The 26,543-nt window shown below is 39.7% G+C and overlaps 1 protein-coding gene across 1 annotated transcript in view; it reads left to right on the top strand.

Annotated features, from left to right (window-relative positions):
* Nucleotides 1–26,543, top strand: part of UST (uronyl 2-sulfotransferase) — a 153,916-nt gene that overhangs the window by 70,729 nt on the left and 56,644 nt on the right. Inside the window, exons 3-5 of the mRNA XM_054279486.1 lie at nt 1,385–1,540; nt 8,677–8,756; nt 24,641–24,794. Of these exons, the coding sequence (XP_054135461.1) occupies nt 1,385–1,540; nt 8,677–8,756; nt 24,641–24,794 (390 nt within the window). The remainder of the gene's footprint in view (nt 1–1,384; nt 1,541–8,676; nt 8,757–24,640; nt 24,795–26,543) is intronic.

Below are 26,543 nucleotides of genomic sequence, written 5' to 3'. Positions count from 1 at the left end.
AGATTCCCATCAAGTATAAGGGAATACAGATTTTTTCCTTTTTTTTCTTTCTATTTGGCAGTTCTCTTTGAAAGTAGTCTGAAGGGTTGCCTGACAAATCATTTTGCTTCCTTGATCAAGATCTGTTAGCAGTTCAAATGCAGTGAAGAAGTACTCTGCACTGAGAAGTGCCATATGCCTCATCTGACTGCTTTTATGTTAGAATTCCTTTTTCTGGAAGAACATGATTGCATCAGCAGCAGGAGTAGCTATATGCTGAGACACACCATCACTGTGGCCCTTCCTTGTGCTGAACACAGGTTGCCTGGAACCCAGGTGCAGGCCCTGTGTCAGGGTATGTTTTGTGCCATTGTCTTAATAGAAAAATGATCTTTCCTTAAGTGCTGTTTATGCCCCACTGTGGGTGAAACTGAGAGCTCCTGACTGTTAGCCAGCTTAAAGGCTTGGAAACCATTTCCTCTGGGCCTGTATTATCACATGCTGCTCTATGTGCTATACAGCAAATACTTGTCTAGTGCAGTAGTGTGACTCCAGAATGCCCTTTGCTGAAATAGCCCATAGACATCATCCAGGAACAAAATAAGGCTGCATCTGACGGAGCGTGAGACACTGAGTTACTTTTTACTTGTTCTGGTTTTCTGGGGAGGAGAGCAGGGTGCAAGTGTTAGTGTGGGCTGGACGCCATTCCCAGTGGCCAGGCTGGATGTTGCTGTTCTATTTTGATTTTTAATGAACATTACCTGTACAGAGATGATCAGACTGTGCCAGTTGGCCTCAGGCCCCCTGTGTGTATTATTCTGCACATAGATCCTTGACCAGTGGCATGATTTGTTCTGAGTATGTTTGAGAGATTCATGTTTATATTTGAAATTAAAAGGGTTGATTAATTTCAGCTCTGTGCAACTGGTTGTTATTTGGTTTCTTTTGTTTCTTTTTAAGCTGAAGTTTTGCAATCTAAGCATTCATTCCTCCTGCATTATGTCAACTTGACTTCAAGTTCCCAAACTGTAGTGCAAATTCACTCCTTTAAATTCTTTTTATGGGAGATAGTCAACTAAAGATGAGTATTTGGATTGAGATTACAAGCAGTAAGATCTAGATCATTACCAACATAATAATAATAATAGTGTTTCTGAAGTAGTTGTCAATCTGTTGCATTTAACTGCATCTCAAGGGGGAAATCTCACCTTGCCACTTCCCTGAGCCATGCTGTTTCTTTTCTGAAGAGCTTCTACCTTCCTAGGGGAAGTGAATGCTTCTGACCTAGGGCCTAGAAATTCTTCTCTATGTGACTGTTGATTTAAGGTAAAAGCATGTTATTGAGAAGTACACAGAAACAAAATGTCAATGTATTGATTCAATTTTTTTCTCAATCTTTGTTTAGGTACTTCCTTTCCCCAGTCAGGTGGTCTACAACAGAGTTGGAAAGTGTGGAAGTCGAACTGTGGTTTTGCTTTTAAGAATTTTATCAGAGAAACATGGATTCAACCTGGTTACATCTGATATACATAACAAAACAAGACTGACCAAAAATGAGCAGGTAAGTTACTCCTGCTTGTCTTAGATCCTGTTTTCTTATTATGTGTATGAAACTGAGAAACAAATGTACATGTTAGCAGATAATCCTGTTGAAAAGATGCATTGCTACTTTGTCCTGAGTAATCATGCGGAATTCATCGTTCTCTAAGTGACTTCACTTAATAAGAGAAATGGGTGGCAGAGCCAAGAACAACATGATGTGGCAGCTAACCAGAAAAACTAACTTCCAGTGAGACAGCTTTTGAATTTAGTCAGCATAGCAGTTAGACTACCAGCAAGGCAAGAAAGATCAGTACAGTGAAGTTAAGTGCAAGCAGATCTGGGACATGTATTAATGTATCTGCAGCCATTTATCCTATAACCAGGACACCTTATTCAGACCTAGCTTGGGTCTTAAACAGAGCAGGAGTAAACAATAGCCAAAAAGGTCCTTTTTGATGACTTTCTTAATTCACTTCTAGTAATCAGTTGCTTCAAAAAGTTGTTTCCCAGGGCCATGCTAACCCATGTTTCTATAATATGACATGTCCTTGATCCTATCTCAGCTTTTTGCTTATCTGTCTTTTTCATGTTTTTGCACAACCCTCACTGAGGGAAGTGGAAATACCGCATGAAACATCATAACGCAAACACCCTTTTTCATGTTCCCTTGAAGTTGTAGAAGGATTACTTCTGCAGCTTTGTTTCTGTGACAGATCTGCTTATTTAAATTTTCCTCTCTTCAGGGTACCCACTGTATGTATCACTTCTGTGAGCAGATTGATAAAAGTGGTGCAGGAAAACCTCAGACTCAAAGTGCACGTCTGTAGTCGGATGCTGCACACGTTGCCCACTGCTGCTATTTTGAGCTGCTGATCAGGTAAAGGCTGCAATTGCTGCCTGTGTCACTTCTAGAAATAGCAGCCTGCAAACCACAAAAGGATGTGTGCAATGATCAAAATATGGATGTGGGCCTGCCAGTGACATTGTGCTGTGATTGGGGGTCATTTACTTGCAGCCTGTTCATGAGCACAAGTTTGTTATTTTAGATGCAGCAGTTCATTCCAAATGAAAATTTAGGAGCTGATATTGCTCCTTCAGGTACCATCTTCCTCCCCTTCAAGGTGTCCATGGGGTCCCACTGCAGTTGGTTGACCTAACACTCCATAAGTCAAGTTCAGCCAGAGATGGGGTCCACGGGCAGGGCTGCCATGCCAGCCCAAAAACAGCTGCTATGCATGGCTGGATGTGGCACACCCCAGACAGGCTGTGGAGGGGCACAGTGTCCCCTCACTGCCCCTGCTGGTGGCCAAGAAAATGCCTGCTCTGCATCTGCTGCAGCATTCCCATGTGTATCCTATGGCAGCACTGTGCAGCCTGGGAAAGTGGTGATATGGTCCTACCAGAAAGGAGTCAAACTATCCCGTGCTACAGAACCTGTCTGCTTAGTTTTTCTGCTGGGATATGGGATTTCTGTGGGTAGGACTGCTCGGGTTTTGTTTGCATCTTTCACCAGTTTTCATTGCTGATTGAGGGACATACCATAAATCCCAAAAATCTTTCAGGTGTTAGTAATCACCAGCTTTCACGGTGATCAGCTTCTTCCTTTCAGTTATTTTCTGTCTTTCTCTGGTAGGTGGATTTTCCTTTGTTAAAACATGATACAAGATCACTTCTTCACAGTTTTCCATGCTTTAGTCCAGCATGTGGAGATTCCAGAGAGACCCAGACTTACTTTTCATGCAACCAACACACTGACAAATAATTATCTGCCTTTTCTTTTGCACTCCCCAAATGGTTAATTTACTAAATGGCAAATCTGCTAGAAGTATTGCTACAGAGCTGATGATTTACTCTATAGATTTCCCTGCCATAATTTGAGTCTCTTTATTTTTATTTATGGTTTATTTCCATAGTAACAATAGGCTCATAATTTATTGAGTATTTTAGCTGAAAAGTGCCTTTGATCACCAGAGAACATGCTTGGAGACAGTAACTATTCTGTTGTTCAGGGCATTTTTAGTTGTCTTCTCAATTTTTAAGAGCAGAATAGGAAAAAATAAATGATGGTTTACACCTTTAATGTGGTGTAACAGGAGGAAGTTAAGGCAATGAATGATCTCAGGCTCCAGGCATTGGAACAAGAGAAAAAGAAAGCTGGGCTGGGCTGTAGGCTTCAGCATGAGCATGGCCTTCTCACTTGAGATGATATGTCTCTCTTCCTTCTGTCATTTCTGGGTCCTGTGTTTGGTTAAAGCCCTGATCCAGCCAAGACTTTTCTGTAAATATTTAGCTTATGCAGTCTGCCGTTGTTAAATAAAGTTAAGCATGTAGGTGTTTTTAATGGCTGTGGGGATTGCACATAATTGGAATCCATATTCTCATTGCCTTTTCCAGTCTGCTTCCTACTAAGAAATTTTCCCAAATTATGTGTGTCTGCCAGCAATTAGAAGTGCAGCCTTTGAACATCTGTGGGCATAAGGGAGTGAGTTCTGGAAACAGATGTATTAATATATGGCTTGCCATTTGCTGTAATATTTTCAAGTAAATTAAATACAGGAAATAACACATAATATTAACCTAATTGATGTGGCTTTAAAATGTCACTCAAACTGTTGCAAAATGAAGTCTTCCCCTGCCCTGACTTTGTCCTCCACTACCATTTTATTGCATTCAGGGAAGTAAGAATGAATATGCTTATAGGTATAGAAATGCCAGTCACATACAAGAGTAATTGGTAGTTTATCCTTAAATTGTTTCCTTCTACCACCCATCATTACAGCTGTGCAGCCAACTTTATGTGTAATTCCAGTTCAACGCACTAAAAATCCATCACTAATTTTTCTAAAATGCTTTTAAAGACAGAAAATTGGTCATACCAGCTTGGGGAGGTGAGGAAATTCTTGAAACCATTCCAAGCTTCTGAGAGCTTAAAATGAAGATCTAGTCTCATTCCTGGGAGTTGTGAGTTGTTTATGGAAATGAGTACTGAGATGAAAGTGATATACCAAAATTCTTGTAGGTACTTGTGCCTCCTGAGCCCTACATGCCTTCAGTAGAGACTGAAAGCAGTGGAAGAAAGTAAAGAGCTCACAGGGAAGATAGGTACAGAGGGGTTTTTTTGTACTTTTTGTGTCAGTATTAGTGGAGACCATAGTGTGATACAGCAGACCACATTGCAAAATCCCAGTTGCCTCACCATTTTTATATATTTTGACCTCAAATTCTCACACTGAAATCCAGCATCTTAAAAAAAAAAAAATAAAAAATTGTCTGTTGTTAGGGTGGGATTGTTACCTGGTTATTTCCTTTTGTTCCCAGTAGAATTTACTTACTGCAAACCTCAAACAGTTGAAGTGGGACTCTCCTGAGTGGTTAGCACAGGGACTGGACTAGCCATCTCCAGAAGAGAGAAAGGCAACCTGTCTTGAAGGCCAGAGTTGAGGTTTTTGTGCAGGAACAATGCTGAGGCTAGAGAAAATCCATCCCATCCAGCCCTCCTGGAGTCACTTCACTGTGCCATCTGCTGGAGCTTTATTTGCAATACAGCACCAACCCATCGCAATACTGCTTGCCCATTGCAAGTGAATTTCAAGAGCAAATTAGTGTATTTTTCAGCTATGTTTCACTGAAGCTGCCTAATTCCTGCAGGAGAGCTCTGGGCAGCAGTGAGAGAGAGAAATGGCTCTTAATCCCAGCAGGTGCGAGCTCCTTTTGTACTTCTCCAAATATTTCTACAGCTTCTCCCTCCAACCATGGATGTGTTCTGACTCATCTCTTCGCTAGCAGTGTTTGCCAGGATTGTTTATCTTCTGCTGCTTTTATTTCTTTTCAAACTTAAGATGATATGATCAGCTGTACTTGTATGTCATTCTCCTTCGTCACTCATTTCATCCAAAAGCACTTTTTTCTTCAGCCCTCATCCTCTGCTCACTCTTGCTCTCTGTGGGCTGGATCCTCTACATCTTATTTTCTTTTGTTCTTGTTTCACCTTATAGAAACAAACATACAAACGAAAAAAAGTAGAACAACCAAAACCAACCAACCAAACTTACTCTTCTGAGAGACACTGGAGATTTTTCTTTTTGTTGTGTTTTTTTTTTTCTTTAACATAATGTTAAAAAGAGGAAGGGCTCACTATGTCTTTCTGAGCAATATGTTTGGGTTGTTAGCCTGAAAGCATTTCAGGACAGCATGATGAGAGAGGGAGAGGCCCATGGGAAATATGGCCACAATTTGAATGTGGCCATGAGCCATTACAGTTATTTATTTTTCCCTCCTGACATCTGTGTGTCATTTCAGTTGAGCCTTTCTTACCCTTCTGGCAGTGTTTTTAGAAGAATGGATTTTGCTTGTTTGTTCTTATGCACATTGTAGCTTTATCCACATCTGCTTGCAAGTCCAGTTGATCATTAAGTGTCTAAATATGAAGGTACTCTAAGTCAAAACAAAATTCTGTTTCTGCTTTAGAGCAAGCTGTTGTCTTTGCTCAAGAGACTGAGTTTGGTAACAAGAGATCAAAAAAAAAAGACCAGGAGACAGATGCTGTCCCGCACTGTGCGCATCTTTCCAGCCTCCCTTTGCTCCTGAGGCTGAAGTGTCTGTGCTTGTCCAGCAGCTGGTTCTGTGACACTGACATCAGGAATGGAGTGAGAAACGTGGCAGTGCTGTGATGTGAATCTGCTTCCTGATGCCAAATGGGTGCCAGGCCTGGGGACAGCTGGGAGCTAGGGGAAGCTCATGTGGTGCTTTGCAACACTCACATATACCCCCAGCTACGTTTATCTAGCAGTATTCTACTAGAGCCGCCTCTGTTTTTAGATTTAGTGAGATTACTTTGCATGGGTATAGTATCTTTATATCTCCATATTTATACTCTAGTAAGGTTTTTTCATTTATGCCAAGAAGGAATTACAGTGATGACCATAGGGGCACAAACAGAGTTTTTGTACCAGATCAGTAACTTCCTTCTGCTGTCTTCGTTCTTTACTTCATGCAGATAGAGAAACACAAGTAAAATGCAAAATATAACATCAGGCTTTATACAGTTCTGAGAATTTCACTTCTCCTGTAACTTGTCTCAGTAAAAAAAAGAAAAAAAAACAAAACCAGAAAAAGAATCTGTAGCATGTTGACTATCACAGAATCCAGTTGAGATGTCTGATACACAGGCTTACAGGGTCTTCTATTGTTTGATTCTGCAAGGTGAATGAAGAATATAATTTTCAGAGTGAGTTACCAGTTCTAAAGAAATGTCAACATACTGGTTTGCTAGGAAAGCCTTTGTCTCTTCAGAGCACGAAGAAACAATACTCAATTCCTTGGTGCTAAGTATCGCTAACCTTCCTGGGGTTTCTAATTGTGATCTGGACAAGCTTTGCCCTTCAGGTTTATGAATTTCTTGCCCAATGCATTTATATTGTACTGAAGAAGCTGTGCAAAGGCCAGTTTATGCTTGAATCAAGCAGTCCAGACTCCAAATATGACTAGCTGAGGAAGGGATGCTATTCCCTTCCTGAATATTTCTTTAAATTCCTTGTGTTAATTTTTTTTAATTGCACATGTTCTCTCCATATTCTCTTGTTTCTCTTTTCCCTTTTGATGATCTCATCTTACATTCCATTTCTTTGGATTTTTAGCCTTTTTTAGATGTAACACACCTTGCTATACTTTCTCAAACCTAATATGTTGTGATGTATAAGGTCTGTGCCTCACACCCTGATGTGCTCAAACCAGTTGGACAGGAAAAGGTCCATCCTGAGAATATGGACAAGCTGAACTGTTTGCTTCAGTGGTCATCATACATGTATGATGACAGAGGGAAAGTAGAGAAAGTCTCTAAGTGTGTGCACTTCTTTCTGGCAGTTAAATGGCTGTAGCTTATGTTGGCTGAAAGAAGGAGGCAGGGTATGTGCACTGGGAAAAAGTGCAGGATGCAAGTGGAGGATGGATAAGAAGCAATAAGATGTGATATAAATTACAAAAACCATGGCAAAATATCAGTCAATTGAAACTGGACATTAGAAGGGGAAAAAATTTGTCAACTGCTGTCTCTTAAATGTGGTTTGGTATTTGCTATGGCATGGGCAGAATTTTTTACCATGCTCTTTTTGCTGCTAGTAACTCCACAAATGCCAGTTACTTTATTTTCACCACACAACAGGCTGGACTACATGTTCTTGCTTATTTTTATCTATGTCAACTATAACATTCCAGTTTTAAGAAATACATTTTTTAATTACTGTCTCCTCACATAGATTAATATGATTCAAATCAGAGCATATAGTTCACAGACTTGCCTCTTTTTTTATCCAGTGTATGAATTGCTTTCTACTACCCAGTTTGCAAAATCAATAAACCTGTCATTTCAAGTGTGTTTCTGTTCAGTGTCCATAACATAACCTGCATTTGAACACAGAACAGAAAATTGGAAATGAAATCTTAGGAAATTAATAAGAAGGAAGCAAAATAAACTGAAACATCGACTTTCTAGCATGATGCTTCACTATTCTATCTTAATGGTCTGAAAACTCAATTAATTTTTTTTTTTTTAATTAACATTATGTGAATGGGCCTGAACTGGAATTTAGCATCACCTTTCTAAAAGTGCCCATTCAGTTTGTGCTCCTAATTTGTTGTAATAGTAAAAGAAATTGCAAGTCCTGATTTCTATATTTAAACAAGCAAATCAATTGGTGTCTTGACTGTGTTGGCAGTGTTTATTGTTACACAAAAATGACCATTGGTTCAGCTCCTGCTTTCTGTTACAGACATTTTGCATTTTTGGCATTGGGGTGAATAGAGCCAGTGTCTTCAGACGGTAGCTGCCATTTGGAAGGCTCTTGCAGGTTTAGGCAGTTTAGATTTTTCCTTTAGTTTATGCCTTTGTTTAGACTGATACCTGCTTCTGGAAGTATTTTGGAAGTACATAAGCCCCATGGTAGCAGAATGGTGTCTGCAGCTCAACCTTTCTTGCTTAGACATAAAATATTCATCGTGCTCTCTTGGTGACAGTGTTTGGGAGGGATAGTGGGGAAGGAGGTCCTGAGTAATTCAGACTTGAAAATTATATCATCATCTGTTGTTTGAAAGTTTTATGTTTGTCTCAAATTGTGCATTGATGTAATGTGGAAAATTTGATTTGTTAATTCTTTTTAGATGGAATTGATTAAAAACATAAGCACTGCTGAGCAGCCCTATTTATTCACTAGACATGTTCATTTCCTCAACTTCTCAAGGTAAGGCATTTTTTTGGTCAAAAACCTTTTTCATTGATTTCTATTAATTGTAATACATAAAACTTTTCCCCTCTTTTACTCATAAACAATACAATGCACTTCTTTTTCCCTTCCTTCTGGCACTAGAATTCACATTCTGAAGTTGTTGTTTTTCCCCTCACGCTTACTTTTCTGTAGCATAATTATGTACAATATGTTTGTGAAAAGCCAGAATGCTATTATATGTTTTTGCCTCTTAAAATGATTGTGGTTTATAATGTTTGCAGTCAACATGCAAGAGATGGTAACTTAGGACTTTAAACTGTGCGCTTGTGTTTTAAAGGTGGCAGAACACTTCTGTTAACATTCATCTGTGTATAGCCAGACACTAAAAGGAGATCTAAATCTGCACTGAGTTCATTAATTCTGTGCCTGGGATAACTCTTCACCAATATAACCAATTTAATTTAGTTCTGACAAAATAGTCCCCATTCCACAGGCTATGGAAGTATTTTTAAACCCTGCAAACAGATTACACTCTGTATCATGGGAGTGCTGTTTCTTCTGGCAGATATTTAAAAGTATGCAGCAAGACTCTAGAGACTTTTATAGCACGGAATGTGAAGAAGATTGAATTTGGATGAAACTTCTAAGGAATTTTTGGAAGGACTTGAATGAGTGATGCCAGTTAGCATTTAGCCGGGATGCAGAGGTTAAAGCTGACTGCAGATGCTTATTGCCCAGGCTGTAAGTTTAATCTGGAAATGATATTCAGGAACCATGCTATCTGTGCCACCAGATTGGATTCCTTGCATTTAGGTTTTTTTAAATTCTGTAGAATTATGATTGTACTGCAGATCTTTGCCAAAGACTGCCTAATTACACAGCATTTTGTTTGCATGGTAATTAATGTGAGTGCATGGCTTCAGGCTTCTGTAGACAGTGTAGTAAGAAATTATAAAACTGGGAGCAGGGTGTGTTTATTTTTTTTTTCTTGGAAAATAAAATATTTTGAGCAATTGGAAATTCACTTGATATAGAACGTAACAGTGGGCATGATTTTTTTATATGGAAACAAAGAGGAGTTAAACAAAATTTTAATCTTCTGTGTTCTGTCTTCTGATTCTTTGAGAGTTCCATTTCTAATGTATTACCTTTAAAAAATAAAAACCATTAGGACTTCACACTTTCAGTAAATGATCTCTTTCTTCTTCCAAACTGCAAGATCAAAAGAGTAGCCACATGTGAGGGTCAGAGGGATGGTTCCTGATTAGACTGATTTTGCAGAGATGGTATTCAGCATCAGGTATAAAAGAAAAAGATCAACAGTCTTAACCTCTTGCTCCTCCCTAGGGATCCCATTTTCTGTACCTATGGTACGTCCTTGCCACTAAGGTACCACATTTCTTCTGTAGTGTATACATTATATATCTACAATGTATTTACCTTTTTCTTACAATGTAAGTCTGCAAAAATATAAAACAGTTACATAAAATGTATAAAATTATTTGTAGTTTCTCTTTTGGCTCTTTGTTGCAAACCTGAAGACCTTTGGGGTTTTTTTTGAGAGTATCCTTAGTTTACCTAGTAGGTGTGATGTAGTGAAAAGGCTGATGAGTCTTTTAAATCAGACAGCATTGAATTGCAGCAACATTGCATACTATGTAAGCATTTCTTAGTGTTTTCTGATAAATGAAACATTTTTCCTTTCAAAATTTATTAGCAGTGTAATATTTAACAATGAAGTAGCATGTTTTATATTTTCTTGAGTATTTAATTCTAGGGTGATTTTTTAACTGATTTCTTTAGGAAATGGATTGTCAAATACTGCATTTACATAAATTTCAGGATGTGATTTAAATACACATTTTAAATGTTACAATATTATGAAAGTGCTCTAGTTTTGCTTGATTTCTTTACACTATTTCTTTATAGAAACCTTCCTACCTGTAGTGGTTAGCTGGAGTCAGATTGTCTATGGAATACTTTTCTTCCTATTTGCCCCAGCTTTTCTGCCAGCTAAACATAAAAGTCATACAAAACTCCTCATCCTCATAGAAGAACGGGGCTCAGAATATTGATGTGGTGTTTTCTGGGTGACAGCTGAAGTCCTCAGACAATAGCTTGGCATGGGCAGCCAGCACAGTGGGGAGCAGGGCAGATGCACAGGGATGGGCAGGGGACAACAGCTGACTCCTGACTGCAGGTTTAGGGCAGGTCTAGATCCATGAAAGTCTCAGCTTGAAGATTAAAGAACCCTATTTTGGTGAAACTTCATGCTCCCTTCCAGGAAAAGGCATGAGACTTTCTACGTGCCATTGCAGCAGAGCGATTACTGGATTCTGTGAATTTTTTTGCAGGAGCAGCCTTTTTGGACATCAGTCCAGTGACTCACTTCTCTTGTTTGGCATTTTATACCTTTGAAACCAAGCTTTTGTTCACAGCAAAGAAACAATTTATTCTCCTTCCTCCTGCATATATTCAACTGGCGAACAGGTAGGAGTTAGAAGGCATGTTACTTTGCTATTCTTTTGGTTGGTCACATTAGGAACAAAAGAAGTCTCTTCTGCTTGCCTTGCACCTCTCTGCTTGAGTGTTTTCAAGATGTGTAGGGTTTGCATTAAGCCATTTAGAGCATATCACCAAGGTACTAGAGAAGCAGAGAAAATATAAGCAGAGTCGTGAAAAATGTGAATCTGATTTGCTTTGTCTTAAAACAGAGATGTAGAGTTATTTAAGGTAGAAAAGATCCTTAAGATCATCGAGTCCAGTTGTTAACAGAGGACTGCCAAATCTGCCACTAAGCCATGTCCCTGTGTGCCACATCTACATGTATTTTAAACGCTTCCAGGGATGTGGACTCAATCACTCCCCCAGACAGCTTGTCCCAATGCCTGACAACCTATTCCACGAAAAAAAATTTCTGAACATCTAATCTAAATCTTCCCAGTGCAACTTGAGGCTGTTTCCTCTTGCCTGGTCACTTGTTCCTTGGCAGAAGAGATCAATCCCCACCTGGCTACAAACCTCCTTTCGGATAGTTGTAGAGAGCAGTAAGATTTTCCATGAACCTCCTTTTCTCCCAGCTCTCTCAGCAATTTCTCCTATGAATTATTGTCTAGACCCTTTACCAGCTCTGTTGACCTTCTCTGGACACACTGCAGCACCTCAGTATCCTTCTTGTAGTAAGGGGGCCCAAAACTGAGCTGAGGTGTGGCCTCACCTGTGCTGGATAGAGGGGAAGATCAGAGCCCTTGTCCAGCTGTCCACACTGTTGCTGATCCAGGCCAGGATGCCACTGGCCTTGGCCACCTGGGCACACACTGGTTCACGTTTGGCAGCTGCTGACCAGCACCCCCAGGTCCTTTTCTACCAAGCAACTTTCCAGCCACTCTGCCCCCAGCCTGTAGTGCTGCTTGGGGTTGTTGTGACCCAGGTGCAGGACCCAGCACCAGGCCTTGTTGAGCCTTATACAATTGCCCATCAATCCAGGCTGCCCAGAGCCCTCTGCAGAGCCTTCCTACCCTCCATCAGATCAACACTCCTGCCCAAGTTGGTGTTGTCTGAAGGTGCACTTGATCCCCTCATCCAGATCATTAGTAAAGCTGGTAACCAGAAGCTGTTAAACAGAACTGGTCCATACTGAGCCCTGGGTAACACCCCCTGTGACTGGCTGCCAGCTGGATGTAACTCCATTCGCCACCATTCCTGGTCTCAGCTGTCCAGTTTTTCACCCAGCAAATTCTGCACCCATCCAAGCTGTGAGCAGCCAGTTTGTCCTGGAGGGTGCTGGAGGAAGCTGTCACAGGCTTTGCTGAAGTCCAGGCAGACAACATCCACAGCCTTGCCCCCATCCACTGAGCAGGTCACCTTGGAGGAAGAGGTCAGCTTGGCTAAGCAGAACCTGCTTTTCACAAACCCAAGGTGGCCGGACCTGGTCCCCTGGTTGTTGTGCATGTGCCCTGTGATGGCACACAGGATCATCTGTTCTACAGCCTTCCCTGGCCCTGATGTCAATCAGGCTGACAGGCCTGTGCTTCCCTGGAGTCTCCTTCCAGCCCTTCTTGTAGATGGGCTCACGTTTGCTGACTTCCAGTAACAGGGGCATCCCCACTTATCCAGTAGTGTTGGTGAGTGAGGCAAAGTGGCTCAGTGAGCGCTCCTGCCATCTCCTTCTGTACCCTGGGGTGGATCCCATCTGGCTCAGCAGACCTGTGTGTAGCCATTTCCTCTTGAATTAAGAGGATTTCTTTCTGCTCCCTGTCTTCCAACTTGGGGCAGGGTACCCCAAAAATAACTAGTCTTTTATTAAAGCCTGAGGCAAAGAAAGCATTAAATAGCTTAGCCTTTTCCTCATCCTTGTTGGTGCTTCTCAGCTTCCCAAACAGTAGTAAAACAGACTTGTTGGGTTTTTTTAACATGGCCGATGTGAATAGCAGCAGTGACAAATCAGTTGAATTTTCTGCCTTTGTGCCCTGTACCTGTTTGTAAACCTGTCAGCACTTAAAGCTCTCTGATTATTCAGACAAGCATTTACTTATGATTGTTTCCAAGTGAAAACAAGCAAAAAAAAAAAAAAAAGGCTATATCTTCTTTCCAGAATAAATCTCTAGTGGAAGTGAGCTAAGCCTTCAGTGATGAGTTTGAGTACATGTGTGTTTCTGAAACCCCATTAGTTTTGCTGAACAAAGTTCTAAAACCTTGAAAATTTCATCCTGACCTGAATGCTTGCCAAGGCCATTTTCCTGTCGTTCTTGAGCAGTTTTTAAATAGTGCCTGTTGGTTCAGCTGAGTAAATTAATCTCCCTTTACTGCATCTTCATCTTCTGATTCAGTACTCTCTTTTCTCAATCCAAAGTAGTGTGAAGAGGCAGACAAAAAGATAAATATTAAAAGGAGACATGAAAGCAAAAATTTTTCCAGCTTCAAACAGAAGATAAAAAACTGTCTTGTTCTTCTTTCATGTTAGTGAATTTCTACATAGCCCTTGTCACAGAGAAAGCTTTTATTCAAAGTGTTTTGCAGCTTCTGTTCTCAGTCTGTCCAGTGCAGTGATGGTTAGCTTCAGAAGATGATCCCGTACTTCTGGAGGGTGGCTACTCGACCCAGTTCATTCCAGGACTGTTTCTTTTGTGCTGCTGGTTTTTTGTGGGTTTGGGGATGTTTATTGTCTTTTTCTGACTTGAAGTTTATATAGTAATATTGCTGGGAAGAACATCCAAAGTGTTAATCAGGAGCAAATATTAAATAATGTCTGTAAGGAGGTAAAGATTTATGTGTTGATATATTTGCTGAGATTCCAGGTGTTGCTGGTAGATCCAGGGAGTACAGTGTAGAAGTGCAGAAGCTGTGAAGAAGCAGAATCACCTGCAGAGAGATAAAAAGCTGTTTCAGAATAGCTGCCGTTTGTTCACTGTGCATTACCATGAGTGCCTGTTGTCATCTACTTAGTCCAAGAAAAAAATATTCAGGAAGAGGCTTCAAATTCGTGGAAAAGCCCCCCTTGATTTCTCAGTAATCTGCTGAATTAACTGTAACAGTCACTGGGCAGTGACTCAAGACACTTGGAGAGTGCTCCAAGTGTCACGGATTTCAGAGAAGCAGGAAGAATGTTTGCAGGAATGCAGAGGTGGGTGGCAAGGCCATGGTTTTGGGTAAGGATGAGTCAGGGATGTGGAGAATTGCACAACATCTCTTTTGGTCAGGGGAAAGGCAGCATGTCTCTCTCCAACATCAAACTCTTCTCTTCTGGGCGTGCACTTACAGAGCCCAGTTTGGGCAGAGCAGGGAGCTTGGGCATTCTTTCCTGTCTTGGGGTAAGTGAATGGTGCAGCTGAATGTGTAAAAATCTAATAACCTGCCTTTGTCAGTGGCTGGTGGGTTTTGCTTGAAGGCTGGCTGATCAGGGCAGGGTGAAGTCAGAGAAAGGAGAAGCATTAAAACAATCACCCAGAAAGTGAGACAGACTTTTTCATGTCTCACTGGAGTTATGAATTCTTTACTTTCTGCAGAAGCTATGGGCTGCTGAGAGATAAAGCACGCTGCACAATTCTACTTAATTTTACAGTTTAATTAGCCCTTATAATTCAGTTCAGTATATCTTACTTGTTCAGAGTCGGGATGAATTATCACCCAGCACTGCTGTGCCAGGAGTCATCCTTTCTGTGCTGTCAGGCTGCTGCCCTCTTCTTCCTTTCAGCTGCAGTTTTTAATATCTTAAGTGTGTATTTAGCATGTGTGCATGTGCTTAAGGGAGGGGACAACACTTCACTTTTGACATAAGTTTCTAAAGAAATGAGATCCATGCAGCAGTTTCAGGTGTCCTGCCTGTCTTTCCATCCTCTCTCCTCCTGAATTGCTAAATAATTTCTGGACATGTTGGCCACTTTGAAACCACATTGAGTAGGTCACTAGACTTCTGAGACAGCCACACTGCAGGTACATCTGCTGAAGGCAAAGCCATGCAGAACAGAGCTGGTGGACTTTCTGCTGGGCCACAGCCAGCAGTCACCTCCCTGTGCCCTGCTTGGATGCCAGGCCCTGCTCTGTTGTGGCCTTGCTCGATGCAAGAGCTGTGGGGAGACAGGTTTGGGGGAGGAGAGAAAGGTCTGTAGGTCTTCTTCTTGGGAAGGAGCGTGCCTTTAGTCCCTAGAATCCACATAAGAAATATTTCCAGTTTTCTGTTTTTCATTAGCAGAGTTCATGTGTAAAGTTCTTGTTTTTCTTGAAACAAGCCTTTTTTGGTAGACAGTCTGTATCAACATTGTTGAGAAATTTTTTTATTACTTTTTTGCACAGATTAAATGGCCAACGCTAACTAATAAAAATTAGTAAATTGAGCTGCTGTAGCAGCCAGACAGTGTCACATGCAGCAGTGCTGGTCAGTTTGGCAATTTTCCTTCAACTCTGACCTGAATTCTGGCCTATGGGTAGCAATAAATCACATGCTATGTGAAGGCAGGGATGGACAGAGAAATTCTGGATAAGCCCAAAACAAAACTTGATTTCTGAATGTCGCTGAGCTTTTTTTGTTAGTCATTGTTACAGTGTTTTTTCTCAATCAGAAGCAGCTTTAAAAATTGTGTTTTAACACAGCACTTTGATATTACACCATTCTCTTGTTCTTGTAAAATGTGTCTATAGCTAACAAACAAAAAGGAGGTAAATCTGGATGAATTAACTATGTCATGTGAATAAGCTTCGTGTTTGAAAGCTGAAGCACACTCTGTGCTGGCAGCTTGTGTTTGGAAGCCTTGCATGTTAGTTTGTTGATAATTTGGAAGGGCTGGATGATACATTTACAATCTTTTTTTTTTTTTTTTGACAAATAATCATCTTGCTTTGCAATGACTTAACCTAAGTATGTATGTCTTCGGTCCATTGATTTGGAAATAGAATTTCCCTTTTTTATAGACTGACTGGAGGTCAGTAAAACCAGAGTGATTCTGTGGTGCTGTTTTCATTGTCTTAGAGTCATGCAATTCTGGTCACGACACCCAGATTTTTTAGTAATTTGAGGAATATTGTTTCTTCTTTTCTCTGGAACAATTAGTGCCACACAGTTTGTTCATGTTTTGTAGAACATGTCTATTATGTCTGTTAACCACGCTCCACTAGCATTTGAAAGGAGTGTGTTGAGCAAATGCATGGAGCTGGCATAACAAGATGCTAAATGTTCAGGACCCTTTGAATGCACTCAGGTATACTTTGTACAAAGAGCAGTACTTGGGTCAGCTTGCATCACTGACTTTATACAGTTCAGCTGTGGGAGGGATTGGGCTCTTTGAATGCCATCTTGAATCAACATCTTGAAACAATGATTGCAGCCTAAGATTATCTATTAGAGTAATTTTATGTTGGGGGATTTTTTTCTCCTTTAAAAAAAAATACCCACTTAGGGAAATGTCATTAAAAATATGGTAGCAAAAAAAAAAGTTACCCTCTGGGCAAGCTGTTAAAAGTAGGGAAATGTCAGCTAAACTTGAGCATGGCCTTAACACTGTGTCTTTATGTGTGTTCTTTATAATCTGTACTTTTTGCTAACACATCATGAAACACTTTCTACCATCATGTGAGGTCTGCCTTGTAAAGTACACATTTCATGAATGGCCACATGGTGCTGTAATCCCTCCTACATATTTTTTTTTCCTTTTTTATACTACCTTTTTTTAATTATGTGAGTGCGTAATGATGCTTTTTAACTGTGACTTGATGGAAGGTTAAGCACAAATCTCATGTGCAGTTTGACCTTTATGTGATCTAAGCAGGTTTTTTTGGGGGTTTATTTTTTTTAAAGCATTGCTTTCTGGTGAATTTTTCCACACATTTTAAGATAATTTAATTTATTTAATTTATTCCTCTAGCTTTCCTGTGTTGCATAATACACTTTTTATCTTTCATTCAGCTCATAATATGATACGTTCAGAATAGAGATTGTTGCTTGAAATCTAGTTACTGAAGGTGGGGTCAGGCATGTCTCCTCAATTATCCTGTTTTTACTGTTTTCAGCTTCCATGCTCACAGTCACACTGCAGATTATCAGTTTGGGAGTAACTTGATTTAAGAAAGATGATGATTAATCCACAGGGGACCAAAAGAGAATAAGAAGAATGAACAGAGATTTTAAAAATTTACCTAAAATCACAGGAAAAGAAAAACAAATAGAGAAGACAGGGAAAGAGAGGACTGTTATAACACTTCTGATTTTTTCATTTTTTATTTTAAAAGATTCTGCAGAGAAAAAGGGACTGTGCAGTTCTTAATGAGTAATGATAACACAAGTGGTGGACTGAAATTGCTATTGAGTTCTAGATCAGACATTTAGGAGAAGGTTAGAACAACAAGGGCAGCAAAGCAACAGAATAGATTATACTTCAGGATTTTGAAGCTGGTAGTGGCAGTCGCGTAGCTGATCCTGCCTTCAGAAAAAAAGATGAAGCATTTTTACCCTTGATGAATAAGTTTAAACCTGAAGCTTCCATCTTTCAGAAAGGAAATGGAATTGATTCTAAATCACCAGTAATAGAGAATTTGCTGCACTTGATAAATTCTTTCAATAGTGAATTGTTCTCTCAGATAGTAAATTGAGTTATTTTTCCTCCTAATTTTTCAGAGAAGTTCAGTTGATTCCTTTTCCTTGGATCTCAGAGTCCATTTGTCCAGTATGTAAAGACTCCTCAAATTTTTCACCTGTGTACTTGTGTATAATTTCTTACACACTGTCATGCAGTCATCTCTCAGCCTTCTCTGTATGTTTTCTTTCTGTATTTTTTCCTTCTTTTCAAGCTGGAGGCTTTTAGTTTTTTTCATCATTTTTGTGATGCTGTATGAACTTTGTTCATGTTTTTCTGAAAATGGACTCTCTGAATGGTCACGAGTGCTGTGTCAGGCCATTACTCCTCTCTCCTCCTGCTTCTCAGTAAAAGGGAAACTAGGATTATTATTCTGGCCTGGAAGGTTTCCCACACTGCTGATAATATGTGGAAGTATGCATGTCCTTGCCAGAACTACTCCTTCCCTGTGAATATGCTCTGCTTCAGGTTCTAGATGCTTTGGGTTTCATTTGCTGTACTGCAGTGCAAAATGTTTTCTTGCGTCTTTCTTGCCTGGTGGCTCAAGTGGCTCTTTGCCAGCAAGCCACTCCCTTCATTATTCCCTCCTTTTGCAGCTTTGTTTTCTGAAAATATTATCACTTTGCATGTAGCTTCTGAATCACAGGTTATCACATTAAACTGTGTAGGTTCCGAGCCTCAAGCAGAGTGGCATCCACAATCCCTCTCTGACAGCAGATTTTCACATCTGCGCCAGGGCAGCCATGTTATAGCTTTCACTTACATTGATTTTTATATTCTATAGATTGCATACATGATATGTACTGCTGAGTTACAATGATTTATTCTTTTGTTATGCACAGTTTACTGTATTTCAGTTTGCATGTGGACACTCCTAGCATTGACTTGCTCTCTGCAACAGCCATTTCCATGGGATGGCTAGAGTCACCCATGCTTCTCTTCATAAATGTGTTCATACAGGAAGTTGAATATGCAATGCTGAGTTCATTGCAGCATCCTTTGCATAATAACCTTCCTAAGAAGTTGAGCCCCAAGATTTTATGCTAATGTAACTACCTCAGCCAAATCTGTGGTCTGATCCAATTTTGAAAATACATCTTTTCTACCTATCATGTTTGTTGATTTAATACTTTCCAAAGAGCTGTATCAGCTATTCTACTATTTGCAGGAAATTTATTGTAATACTTTGTAATTAGTTTTCCTATTCTTCTGTGCAAATGCATAACATTTGCATCTCTGAATTACAGTGAAATATTAATCAGAGTTCCAGAGAAATCCTGTGCCAGACCTCTGGAAGAAAGTCTTAAATACAGGGTATCTGGAATTAGGTGATTTTAATTAATGTGGAGTTTAGCTGCTGTTATTCTTTTATGGAGAGTTTGTGTTTACTCTTTTACTTGTTTCCAGCTGTAACTTTGCATTACATAAATGAAAACATAATTAGTATTTCCTTTACTTTACTTGGGACCCATGCAGGACACTTATCTGTGTTGGTGCTGTTCATTGTGAATTTATATATTAAACTTCTCTGATATCCTCAGGAGAATGAAAAATATAGGGTAGAAAGAAGACCCTAATTGTTTAGCATGCATGAATGACTGACAAAATACAGCCTAAAATATTTTGGTAGATTTACAGGATAGTGAAGTAGAGAAATACAAGACATTACAGTGTTATCTTTTAGCCATTCGCTAGTCTGAGGCAGCTTACTAAACAATTCCTAAAGGACTCCGTTGTAATTTTACAGTGACCCAGACACGTCACTTCAGAAATTGAAATTTCTATTATTGAAATCTCAGGTCCAGAAAGGGTGATTGATGAGGAGTGTGCACTATTTTACTGTTAACTTTGAACCACTGGGCATTTTGAATCCCTGCACACACCTCTCATTGAAGGGCAGGCCAGTCAAAGATAAAGTTTTGAAATGAAAATACTTGTTTCATAGAATCATAGATTTGTTAAGGTTGGAAAAGACTGCTGAGGTCATCAAGTCCAACTGTTAACTACACTGCCGAGTCCACCGCTAAGCCACGTCCCTAAGCACTGCACCTACATGTTTTTTGAATGCTTCCAAGGATGATAATACATCACCTGTCTGCATTGCTTGTTTTGTGTCTGGGATAAATTAGAGAGCGATAACAAAAAACCAGACTGGCATAATTTTAAGTTCAGCTTCCTGGGGAGAGGCAGCCTTGTTAGTACTCTGCAAGAAAGGAAAAAGCCTCATGAAGCCAAAGTTTTTACCTGAAGTCTGCTCTAGATAGTCCTTGTACCAGTTGTACCTATGCCAGCCTGTACTGTTATGACTGAAATAACTGTGTAGGTGACATAGGTGCATCAGTAGAGAAATGCCCCATGTAAACTCCGCCAGTTCTAAAGAAAAGGTTGAGAGCATGACCACAGCAAGAGGGTGAAGGCTGCAAGAGAGGCACTACAGACAAGAGCAGGAAGATAAACTCTTGATTATGGAGGTTGGCAGTACTTCAGCCCATTCCTCTTTGCATCTCATCCCTTGGGAGGACCACTGGAGCATCCCAGAAGTGCCTGGTGCTTTGTGTGCAGAGAATTGCTTTGCCACAAGTTCATGCTGATGCAAGATGTTATGAAAACTAATATTTCAAAATAACTTTTTCAGAAGATAAACATTGGAGTAACTGCGTCTTATTTAAGCCCTAAAAAGGTGAAGGTTCTATGTTAGTGCTTTTACATGACCTCCCTGTGAAGCTGTGCTGCAGGGCAGGTAATGGAGCTCTGACATAATTGCTGAGTAAAGATGGCTGGGCAATTGTACTCTCAGCATGTGATTCTTACTTGTATGGTGCTGGAAAAGAAAATTGTGCTTCCTTTATAAGAAGGAAACAATATGCCTGTTCCTATTAATTTTATGTGGCTGTTGGTTCTACTTTGTTTCCATTATACTGAATTTCTAGCAACCACCCTTTTTGTTTAAGGGGAAACAGAGTGTGTTGAAAGAGTAAGAGGCAGACGACATTCTTCCAGAGAACAGGATGGGAGTCATCTTTTCCTTGAGGAGTTGTGATCTGCCTGCAAGGATGAAGTAACCATCTTCTGCTTGTGTGAAGAGTTTTGTATTAAATGCAAAGTCAGCAGCCTCCTGAAGTGAAATGAAAAATAATAGGAGCTAAGAGAGCTTCCATTTTAAAGCCAAGCAAACAACTTTGTTGGTTTTTTCCCCCCTAGCTTACAAGGGGTTTGTAAATAATAAAATTGGAATTCATCAGAAATGTGAAAGGGGCAAGCTCACATGCTTCTCAGGGTTTTTTTTAATTTTGCTTTTATTAAAAAAGACATAGGTAATATATTATTAATGAAGCTAAATATCATTGATTGAAGCTTGCAAATAGTTTTTTTGATGAGGACTCCAAAACTACACCTTCAACAACAGATCAGTTAAAATGAATGGGATTTACTAGGGCATATAAAATAAATCAAGAAACATTAAATACAGCAAGAATGTTGTGAGGGTTGGTGTATTATCCGTTTGCAGTGCTCTGGTGGAGTGGTGATATCCTGACCCACTCTTCCCAGTCAGGCCAATGTGCTGCTGGAGATGAGAATATTTGTGCAACTTCATCATGTGGGATCCAGTCATGATCTCATTCAGGGAAGGTAAGTCTGCTACTCAGGCCTAGCAAATATGATCATGTCCCATTTTGAATCCTTCACAATAGGGGTTTGAGTGCAAATAAGGTGGTGTGATGTATAATGAGAGCACACATCTATTTTTTTGCAAGAGCACTTTCATGTGGGTGTTGTTAATCTGAAAAGTTTCACTTGGGAGAGCATTTAATATGTTGTGATTGATAGGTATCTAAAAATATGCAGAACATACTTGAACAAATGGAGCATTGATTTGCCCTTTTCTTCTTTAAATAGCTCAAGGTACTTGATTTTCTTTTAACTGTTAGGATTTTTTATGCTCTGTGAGTGCTGCTTAGCTTCCATAAATGACTCCGAGTACAGATGATAGAAACAAATGGCTGGAATTTGCAGTATTATAAACTATGTTTAAAAAAAAAAAAAAAAAGCACATTTGAATAAGGACCAGAACAGACTTGATTTTTTTAATAATCCCTTGCTTGTTGCTTGGTGGAGAAACCCACAGCTGGGTGTATAGCAGCTGGTTACATTGTGCAGAAAATAGAAATTTGAGCTGTCCTGTGTTTGGGGAGGGGGGGAGCATGCACAATCTGCATTTCAGAAATGGGAATTCCTCTGAGCATTTGTGGAAGAGTGGCCTCCTGTCTCAGCTGTCCTCTTGGGGTGATTGAGCTTGTGTGAGCCTCTTTTCTCAGGGCTTTTGGTCCTGAATTACTCAGGACTGTTCTCATTTTCAGAAACATGACCTTACCAGCAAAAGTGTGGGCTCTGGGAATATGGTGGGTTGGTTGTGCAATCTCACCCCTCCTTTTACTTCATAAAAGACAGTATGTATTGAAAATTTCTATCAAGACAGCTATTAGCTGTCTGATTTTCATTTTTCGCTCCTCTGATGAGCTTTTAGGTTTATCATCCTCTATGGAGCCTGGGGCAGGACATCCCTGCTCTCTTGCATCTATAAATCTTGTGATCTTTTTGTCGTAAGACAGCTTGCTGCTGACATTGCTTCTTACTCACTACTGCTTCCCCTTTTCTTTGCTCTCCTCCCCTCACCTCTGTCTTTTGATTATTGCTACCTGCATCAAGCAGCAGGAGGATAATGTGTTCAGTAATTTAGACACAATCCATTCTTTCCAGCAATTTCACTTGAAAAGTTTAGTTTTCAAAACTACCAGGCCAAGGCATCCTCTCAGAGCTTTCTATTTGAGTAAATATTGTCAAAACTTTATGCCCACGTTGTCTTGTGGTATTTGCAGGAATGCCTTTTTTTTTTTTTTTTCAAATACAGGTTTTATTTCTGTATAAAGATAAAAAGCAGCAAAGATAAGCTTAGAGAAGAATTCAGGGTACTAAAATTCAGGGTACTAAATTCAGGATATTTAACTTGCACATCCATGTCCAAACTGGGTTGTGCACTAATCAGGAAGCAAGGAGCATATGCCTTTTTAATTGGATTGTTTTAAAATTTTATGCTGTCTGTGCAGTTTCAAATTACGGCAGTGATCCTGCAACGCTGAGGTCAATGAGATTACTGACAGGCATAGTTACTCATGAGACAAGCCTTTGTAGATTGTATTTAGGAGTCTGGGGAATCATGCAGGAGAAAAATCAGGTTTAAAATCTATGAGATTCTTCTCTTTACTAGAATTCATAATTTTAACAATTTTGCTGCCTCTTAAATATTAATGAGAAGCCCTGATCTTTTATTATACAAATTCAATCATTCATTGCCTCAAAAGAAGGGGGAGAAACTGAGAGGGTTTTTTTTAATCTAAAGGATGTCTTCGGTTTTCTCTCTTTAATCTAGTATTTTACAGTTTAGAAGAGATTATATAAATTGTGACTCAGAAAATCATCAGAATAGCATTTAAATACTTAAATGTGGCTGTGTCCTCAATCTCACAAAAATAAAATATAAGCTAGTGCTTAAGTGAGAATTGTTCACCTAAATTGGGGAAACAGATGAGAGAAGCATAATATGTGTTCTTAGATGAGGAAAATTCCAAGTTGAATTTATCCTATAAACTCCTAAGTCCAGAAAGGTTTTATTTTATTCTTTGTCTCGGACAATTTGTAGTCCATAAATCTGTTCCATGAACGTCCATTTTTTCATTTTGACCATGGAACAGTGTAAGCAGCTTTCCCCCCCTGCTTTTTTTTTCCAGTTAGGCCTGATGCTGAGTGTTGATATAAAATATGCAGTCAGTGTTTTAACATTGTGATAATACAGTGTAATCACAAACCTTCCCAAACTTCTTTTTCCTCCTTTCCTCTTTTGATATCCCAGCTATTGAACTGAAGATGTTAGCACCGGGAGGTGCTTACACTTAGCACCAGGCGGAGACATTCAGGAGGGTGAAGTCAAGGTGGTGAAGTTGCTCTGGTTTATCTTCTCATCTCTTAAGTTGCAGATATCTCTGCTAGATTTTGTTTATGTGCAAGGCTGGTCACAGCTGTTGTTACCCTTTCCTTTTCCTTGGACTTGCATGTTCTTGAGATTGATATTTAATTATTTTTTTGAAGCAAGAATTTTCATACAGACTTAAAAAAAAAAGTTCATGAAGTGCAGTACAGGGATAAGGTATTGCATAACCATGAAATAAACTCAAATCCAGCCGGTGGTGCAGACTGGGGGTGAGGGGACGAGTTGTTCCAGCAAATAAAAAGTTGGAAATACCATGCATATCTGTCAGTTCATCCAGAGGAAGCTTTTGGAAAAAAGCTTTCAAAGTAAGCTGAAAATCCTTTGCACATTACTGCACTTACTGTACAGGCAAAGGGGATCCAAGGCTGCCTTACAGCAGTTACTGTTGGGTGGTGCCTGTTCTGACATGGCTGCCCAGGTAAGAAGTGTGTTGAGAAGAAGAAATGCTCATTCTCCGATTCATCTGCAGAAGGTTCTTCATCTGAAAACAGCAAGGAGAGAACTCAAGAAGCAAAACTGTGGATACAGTATAAAAAATGGTTTTCAACTAAAATGTTTGTAGTACACATATAGCTTAATGTGATTCCATATTTACTGTTCTCCCTGAAGAGATTTTACATGCATTTAGAAAGGTTTAGAAACTAGTTGTAAGAATCTCAGTTTTGCTCCTCACCTTGTAAAAGCTCTGAATTTCTGTAGGAAGTAATTTGAAAGCATTCAAATGAGACATAATAGATATATGTTTGTGTGGAGCCTGTGATGAGATTCACCCATTTTTCTTCCACCAGGTTTGGAGGAGACCAGCCCGTGTACATCAATATTATTAGAGATCCTGTCAACCGATTCCTGTCCAATTATTTTTTTCGACGTTTCGGAGACTGGAGAGGAGAACAGAATCACATGATCCGTACCCCCAACATGAGGCAGGAGGAAAGATACCTGGTATGTTTAAATAAAAGGTTTTGATTACCAATTTCCCATCATTGTTATGTAGTGCTGTTATTCAAACTGTATGCATGAAAAGTGGGAGATAGGCATCTCCCATCTTGTGTTTTTCCTCTGTCTTCTCTTGCCTGGTCCTTAGTTTGCTCAACTTTCCTGTGTAGAGTGTTGCCAATGAATTCAGTTTGATCTTGAATAAGCTGACAGCAAGTTCCAGATTTCCATGGCTGAATTATGGTCCTCATGCTGCGTTGGATTTGCACTGCATAGTAATATAATAATTCTGCCTATATTTATCACTGTGAATATTCACACAGATTTTTAGGTTCAGACTATGTCTGTAACTCTGCAGCCTCAGAAGAAAATCGAGAAACAGCAATTCAGGGAGCTCAAGTCTCCAGTGTTATTGCTGCCAAGTTGTTTGTAGTGTTCTTTACACCAGGGCTCTAATCTCAGATCTTGCTTTGGTTTTGTTGCCTTTTGTCATTTTTGGGTTAAGATGATGGCAATAATGCTAAATAAGCTATTCATAACAAGTTTTAAATTTGTACGACTGCTGAACTGTTGTAACACCTGCCGGTTTTTGTTGCAAAGCAAGGTTCCATGGCAGTAGGTGTTGAATGAATGCTAAATAAGAAACTAAGAAGCTAGGAAGGTGGCTAGTTTGGTTTATTATTGATCACTTTGCATGTACACAGATACCTCTCAAAAAGACAAAATGATGGAATTACTTCTTGCTCTCTCTCTAATGGAGATCCAGATTGGATTCAGCCTTCAGGCATACTTGAACTGCAGAGAGTTCAATGAAACAGCAGTGACAGGACAGCTTGATGGTCTGCTATGAAATGTTGCAGGCCAGCTAATGTCAGAACAAGATATGTCTGTGGCTTTTGGAGGAGAAAGAGAGGTTTTGTGAGGTTTTGAAGAGGCAGTAGAGTACAAGATGTGTGATGAGCCGTAGAGAACACAGCTCTGAACAATTGCCGCACGCTACCTTTCAGCCTAGCTGAAGTTAGATGAATCCAAGGTGGGTTGGGTTTTTTCCCTGTTACAGAGCTTTTTAAATTTCATTTGTCTTCTGGTTTTGGTCATGTAGAGCCCTGTAACAGACAAGCTTGTACATTACGGGTAATTCAAGGGGGAGGTATCAGTGTAACGGTCTAATAGCCTTAAATTTAATGACATCTCCTATACAGGTATAAACTGTGAAGGGTTTCTTATTTGCTATGTGCCTATGGATCCCAAAGAGGTCCCTATGCTGAGTGAGTCTTGACCTCCTGGTGTGCAGAGCTGGAAGGTTTTGCCTGTTGTGTGTGCATGGACTTCTGCTTCGCTGTCTCTGAATGGGACAAGAGGGTTGAGGAAATTACTGATTGGTGGGGGTTTACTACTTTATAACAGTACTACATTTTCTTTTTTGGAAATGTTAAAAGTGAGTGGTAGAGCCTGTACTTTGCTTTGAGTGCCTTCTCATTTGAAGTGCAGTGATTGGCATCTCTTATCACTGACTCTGGTATTATTCCAGTACTGACTGCGCAGCTTAAGACATGATCTGTATAGCCAGTGAAATTTTACTTCAAGCAGAACGGAAACAAATAGATCCAATTCATATTGTCTTGGTTTAAAAACTAATAGAAATTACCTTGCATTTTCATAGGCGTTGGTATGTTCTTTAAGAAGTTAATTATTTATATGCATATGCAGATATCTGTGAATACATAGATCAGTACAAAAGCTATAATGAAAAAG

This window comes from Melozone crissalis, unplaced genomic scaffold (assembly GCF_028551555.1).
Source record: "Melozone crissalis strain CALT ecotype California unplaced genomic scaffold, PUWL_Pcris_2 ptg000027l_1, whole genome shotgun sequence".
Taxonomy (NCBI): Eukaryota; Metazoa; Chordata; class Aves; order Passeriformes; family Passerellidae; genus Melozone; species Melozone crissalis.
The sequence above is the reverse complement of the archived record's forward strand: the minus strand, read 5'-3'. Positions and strand labels throughout refer to the sequence as shown.